Source organism: Portunus trituberculatus, chromosome 37 (assembly GCF_017591435.1).
Source record: "Portunus trituberculatus isolate SZX2019 chromosome 37, ASM1759143v1, whole genome shotgun sequence".
In the NCBI taxonomy this organism is placed as follows: Eukaryota; Metazoa; Arthropoda; class Malacostraca; order Decapoda; family Portunidae; genus Portunus; species Portunus trituberculatus.
In genome coordinates this window covers 3,477,363-3,484,186 of record NC_059291.1, presented here as the reverse complement: position 1 = coordinate 3,484,186, position 6,824 = coordinate 3,477,363, and the positions used below count along the sequence as shown (strand labels likewise).

At 45.9% G+C, this 6,824-nt stretch overlaps 1 protein-coding gene across 1 annotated transcript in view; it reads right to left on the bottom strand.

The window, feature by feature from the left end:
• The window catches only part of LOC123513934 (myosin heavy chain, muscle-like), an 18,452-nt gene extending 12,472 nt beyond the window's left edge, over nt 1-5,980 (bottom strand). Inside the window, 9 exon segments of the mRNA XM_045271432.1 lie at nt 1-37; nt 136-273; nt 385-488; nt 789-951; nt 1,220-1,309; nt 1,805-1,913; nt 2,176-2,203; nt 2,324-2,899; nt 5,881-5,980. The exon segment at nt 1-37 is cut by the window's left edge and continues 233 nt beyond it. Of these exon segments, the coding sequence (XP_045127367.1) occupies nt 1-37; nt 136-273; nt 385-488; nt 789-951; nt 1,220-1,309; nt 1,805-1,913; nt 2,176-2,203; nt 2,324-2,831 (1,177 nt within the window). The 5' untranslated portion in view covers nt 2,832-2,899; nt 5,881-5,980.
• Nucleotides 5,981-6,824: the final 844 nt, after the last annotated feature.

Sequence of the window (6,824 nt, the reverse complement as noted above, 5' to 3'; positions counted from 1 at the left end):
CGTCCGTACCCAATAGCTTGCCTACAATTTCTCCTCTCTGTAAATAAACAGTATATGTGAATTCATGTCCCTAAACTTTTCTTTTCGTTGCTGCACAATTTCCCAAGAGAACTGACCAGCAGTGGGCCGCCTCACCTCCGTGCCGTCGGGTTCTGCCTGTTCCTCGCGGCCCCTCTGCTTGAACTTTAGCTCGCCAAAGTTCATGACAGCAGCAGTGGTCTGGTATACGTTGGTCTTCTCTTCTTTTGTGAATCCCAGGATGTCGAAGGCTTCCTGAGGTACATCGTTAAGGATCAGGTGATGGGTTACTTTATTATGACGAATGATATCTTCATTTTTTTATTGTCACTTGAAAGAAAATATATATACGAATCCCTGACTCACATCTGTGAACTGCATTTCCTCCTTGTCGTCGATGGAGGGCACGGTGACTTTGCCCTGAGACACGTAGTGGTACTCGTAGATATCGTTGCTGAGATGGCACGTTGCTGTGGGAAGAAAAACGTTGTCAAAAAGGAAAGTTTTTGAGTAAATATACAACTTACTTTTATTCTTTGTGGTGCTTTTGTTTTATTGTTTTGTTTTGTTGTTTAAGGAAGAATAAAAAATAATATGCAATTATTTAGTGGCATAAGTTTTGTATTTGGTCAGCACAAAACAATTCCTTACTTTTGTCAAAATGCGCTAGTACTACATGATGGGTGCATCCCGTGTGATATCTACAGATTAACAAGGCATTGCATACACATCTACTTTGTAATTAGATGCAGTGCTTAAACGAGACTTACGTTTGATCCATTTTACTTGGTCGGACATGATTTGATAGAAAATGTGGTAGGATCGCTCGGCTGGCTGCTGGGAGATGACACGAGCCTTCTCCAGCAGATATACTTCAATGTCACCACCAGCAAGTTTGCCGCTCGGTTGGAAATGGATGCGGATGAACTTACCCTGTTAGATAGAAGAGAGGAATTAAGAGTGGATATAACCATGATCAAATATCTCTCAGTGGCTTTATATTGATGTACAACTCTATTATATGATGTAATGACTTTATTTTTAGAGGAGATATCCTGTATGAACATTTTTGTACGTATATTTATTTCTTTTAGCGGTGGGAATGATGGAGTTCTGGTTTAAAGATAGTGCAAGAATGAGATTTCCTATTCTGTCCATCGCCGTGAAGACCAGAAGTGAGAGGACATTAGCCATTACTCACGAAGCGGGAGGAGTTGTCGTTACGAGTGGTCTTGGCGTTACCGAAGGCCTCAAGGATGGGGTTGGTCTGGATGATCTGGTCCTCCAGGTTCTGTAGTGAGAGAGAGAGAGAGAGAGAGAGAGAGAGAGAGAGAGAGAGAGAGAGAGAGAGACGTGGTTGGATCTTGCATGATGTGATCTCCATCCACACTCCAGTGTTAAGGTCACCTTTATATCATACGTTTCTTATTTCAGACTACACGAGTATAGTGTAGTTCATGACAAGTAGCCTCTGAAGAGACGATAGATCTCTTAATATTTGGTTTTCCCTAATAGTTATTTGTGTGCGTGGTTTTTATAACAAGTTTATTGTCATGAATAAATGGAGAGATGGATGGATGGATGACTAGATAGATGGATAGATAGATCGATGGATGGGTGGATGGATGGATGGGTACATGGACTGATGGATGAACTGATGGATGGATGAATAGATAGATGGATAGGTAGATATATTAATGAATACTCGAACTTGGATGGATGGATGGTTCTCAAACGTTTTGAAACTGAATGTACTGGTATTGGTGTATGAGTTCCATGTTCCTACCTGTTTCTTCTCTGCTTCCTTCTTCTTGGATGAGGTGGTGGCGCCAACGTTGGCGAAGTAGGAGAGTACTTTCTTGGTGTTCTCAGTCTTACCGGCGCCGGACTCACCGCTGGGAGAGGAGAGGATGTTAGAAGTGTGCTGCAATAGGGCTAGTATTAGGGATTATGTATCCACTACAATTTACATAAGAATGAGACCCATGACATCAAGCAGAGAATGGTGATGTGAAGAGAGAGAGAGAGAGAGAGAGAGAGAAGGCAAAGAAGAAAAACGTAATAGTTGGTGTTGGCTGCCGGTAGCCGAGGCAATGTTTTACCCAAGAATGAAAATCCACCATCATTTCAACTTCAGCCACGTATTCAGTTACTTACGTGATCAGCATTGACTGGTTTTCTCCAACTGAAAAGCGAATGCATATATTACGTTTAGTTTTTTTACTATACAACAACGCAAGTTAACATAGAAAATAACAGTAGTGCACATTCTTTATCCCTCGTAATGTTGATAAATCCCTCTCACCTTGCAACATGTTCGTGTAGGCGCCGTCAGAGATGGCAAAAATGTGAGGAGGCACCTCATTACGCCTCTTGCCCTGGTAGATCTTGACCACACGGTTGGTGTAGATGGGGTAGCGCTTGTAGGGGTTGACAGCGATACAGAAGAGGCCAGAGTAGGTGTAGATGAGCTTGTTGATATAGCGAGACTTCAGGTTGTACAGGACGGAGGCATCGTTCAGGTAGGTCAGGTTGGACATGTCCTCACATTTTTCGAACTTGGGTGGGTTGACCTGCTGTACTTGGTCCTTCTTCCAGTTCTTAGTCTCACCCCTAGCCATGACCGTCACCAGGTCTCCCTTGGTGCCCTGAATCTCACCCTCGACGAAACCATCCTTCTCATCAGGGACCCAGCAGGACTTCTTGGCGTCGTATTGCTTGGTCTGGTCGATGCGCTTCTGCTCCAGGGAGACGTAGAGGAACTCGGTGGGATCGGGGTCTGGGCCGGTGGACTTGACGATGTGGCCAGGCATGTTGGTGGCGGTAGCTCTTCACAACAAGCTTTCACGGTCACTCACACACGACCTTGGTTTCCAGACACCTATTTGATAAAAAGTGGAATTAGAGCTCTTACAGATAATATCAACAGGAGATTTTCAATGATCAGAAAATTATAAGAATGTAATAACAATATTAGTGAGAATATAGAAATACAATTACGAGTGTGAGGTGACTTTTTCTCTGCCCCCACAATCTAGAGTGAAAGTGAAAGGTGTTGTAGCTCCTCACGCTATGAAAACTTTTATAGTAATGTTTATTTGATCATAGTCATAAGCATAAAACATCTAGACGGACCGACCAACAAAAAAAATGTAAATATTGAAAATAAAAGAGAAAAAATGCGAGTGATTTGGAGTATCAGATTAGTAGAAAATTATATGTAATAGTAATAAGCCAATCAATCAAATATTCAACATCACTGAATGCGCGGCAGATCAGGTCATAGACAAATCACTCAATTTCCACCATACCTATTAATATGTGTAGTAAATCACAGTTAATTTAGTAGTAAATATAAAATCAATATCGACTTTTCATGTTCCTTCACTAATATCCTTTCCTTCAAGATCACTATTATATCTTGAGACACTTTCACTATTTTCTCCATTTTTATCTCTTTCACTGTATTTCAACTTCACAGCGCACTCCATGCACTCGCTTCTTACACTCACGCGTCCTACATCTCTCCTCATGACCGTGACACCCTGGAAGATAAATTTATTCGTAACCTTTCCATCACCCTCACTTCCCCTTAACACGCCATAACCTCTTACCGGAATTTCTCTAATACACATACACATATAAATACACTATGATGGTCCTCGGCATGTACATCGTATGCATAGCAGCCTTTTTCTTACAGTTCTATAATGCAGGCGTTCATCTCATCCTTCTAGAGTAGCAAGGCATGGTATTCTTATACACAACAATTTTTTTTTTTTTTTAGATTAGCATTGATATCCGCTTATAAATTAAAGAGCTGAAGGTTTAAATTCTAATTAACACACACACACACACACACACACACACACACACACACACACACACACACACACAAACACATACACACACAGTCTTACCCGAAGATCGGTCTATGAGCTCTGAGCTCGCTCCGTAATGGGGAAGACTGGCTGGGTGACCAGTAGGCAACCGTGGTGAATTACACACACACACACACCGCGTAGTGTAGTGGTTAGCACGCTCGACTCACAATCGAGAAGGCTGGGTTCAAGTCCCGGCGCGGCGAGGCAAATCGGCAAGCCTCTTAATGTGTGGGCCCTGTTCACCTAGCAGTAAATAGGTACGAGATGTAACTCGAGGGATTGTGGCCTCGCTTTCCCGGTGTGTGGAGTGTGGTGTGGTCTCAGTCCTACCCGAAGATCGGTCTATGAGATCTGAGCTCGCTCCGTAATGGGAAAGACTGGCTGGGGGACCAGCAGGCGACAGAGGTGAATGATACACACACACACACACACACACACACACACACACACACACACACACACACACACACACACACACACACACACACACACACACACACACACACACACACACACACACACACACACACACACACCGCGTAGTGTAGTGGTTAGCACGCTCGACTCACAATCGAGAGGGCCGGGTTCGAGTCCCGGTGCAGCGAGGCAAATGGGCAAGCCTCTTAATGTGTGGCCCCTGTTCACCTAGCAATAAATAGGTACGGGATGTAACTCGAGGGGTTGTGGCCTCGCTTTCCCGGTGTGTGGAGTTTGTTGTGGTCTCAGTCCTACCCGAAGATCGGTCTATGAGCTCTGAGCTTGCTCCGTAATGGGGAAGACTGGCTGGGTGACCAGCAGACAACCGAGGTGAATTACACACACACACACACACACACACACACACACACACACACACACACACACACACACACACACACACACGTAGTGTAGTGGTTAGCACGCTCGACTCACAATCGAGAGGCCCGGGTTCGAGTCCCGGAAAGCGGTGTGGCCCCTGTTCACCTAGCAGTAAATAGGTACGGGATGTAACTCGATGGGTTGTGGCCTCGCTTTCCCGGTGTGTGTTGTGTGTGATGTGGTCTCAATCCTACCCGAAGATCGGTCTATGAGCTCTGATCTCGCTCCGTAATGGGTAAGACTGGCTGGGTGACCAGCAGGCGACCGAGGTGAAAGGTGAATTACACACACACACACACACACACACACACACACACACACACACGCACACACACACACACACACGTATCCAAGTGTTTATGCATGCACACAAGTTTTGCATTCTATTTACGATTTACAATGTTTCCAATACTGTTCGTGGCGCACCGCACTGCCAAGACCTGACAGGAAGGCTCACTTCATTCTTCGTGTTCAAATCTTCGCGTGAGATAACTCTTTTTTTTATTTTTCTCTTTGCCTCCCTCTTTACGTCGATCCCTCGTCTTTTCTAAACTAATGCTTGTGGTAGCAGAGCACACACACACACACACACACACACACACACACACACACACACACACACACACACACACACACACACACCGCGTAGTGTAGTGGTTAGCACGCTCGACTCACAATCGAGAGGCCCGGGTTCGAATCCCGGTAAGCGGCGAGGCAAATGGGTTTAATGTGTGGCCCCTGTTCACCTAGCAGTAAATAGGTACGGGATGTAACTCGAGGGGTTGTGGCCCCGCTTTCCCGGTGTGTGGAGTGTGTTATGTGCTCTCAGTCCTACCCGAAGATCGGTCTATGAGCTCTGAGCTCGCTCTGTAATGGGGAAGACTGGCTGGGTGACCAGCAGGCGACCGAGGTGAATCACACACACACACACACACACACACACACACACACACACACACACACACACATTGTCATTTTGAAACAACACTCCGGAATGAAGAATAAAAAGAAATCCAGCGATAGACAATCAGAAAAGAGCAGGAGACGCAGCAGCAACACCAGTAGTAGTTAACAGCAACCTATCCTTACTTGCAAGCACGGTAAATCCGACCTTACTCACAAGCTTGGTCAATGTTCAGCGCAACGCCCGTGGCCTCGATCACCCCACCTTCGCGGTACCGTCAGGCAGAGGGGCAGTGAGAGGGGTGGCGGCGCGGCGCAGTTCATATACTACCTCTCGTCAAAGGGGAGGTGGTAGTGGGGAGGGAAGCAAGAACGTGTATTAATAGAGTTGGCTTTGACTGGCAGGTGGTGATCTCAAACCGGCAACCATACACACCCACCCTCCGCAGTCCGCACTCACCCCTGACCACCCCCTGCCAACACTCATCCGCCCACTTACCACCCACCACCCACCTCCCGCCACCCGCCACCCATCGCCCGCCCTCCATGGCTCGCGACCTCCCTTCCTTGTGCGACCCTCATCATACCGTTTTCTTTCGCCCACTTATCATTATTATTTTTTCCATCTCAACGTCTCCGCAATTTGTCTTCGCGCCTCTTACACCTTCCACTCCTCCTACCTCCCCGCCTCGCCTCTCCACCTCTTACCCTGTCCTGCGCCTCCGTCCGTCTCTCCTTGATCTGTCTGCTGCCTCACCAACCCCCACCTCATATTTTAACACCCCCTCATCTATTTCTCGTGTACTCAGATATGCACACACACACACACACACACACACACACACACACACACACACACACACACACACACACAGGTGTAAAAACATTCATTATTGGGATTAGACTGGCCAGACTTGTGGCAGGTAAGCAATTTTTTTCATACGTTATTTTACGAATCTCTCTCTCTCTCTCTCTCTCTCTCTCTCTCTCTCTCTCTCTCTCTCTCTCTCTCTCTCTCTCTCTCTCTCTCTCTCTCTCTCTCTCTCTCTCTCTCTCTCTCTCTCTCTCTTGTATCTTGTTAGTTTCCTTATTGGTTTCATTGTCATGCAAATAATATGTGATACGTTTCTATAGTCTTGTGTATGATATATAATCACTTAA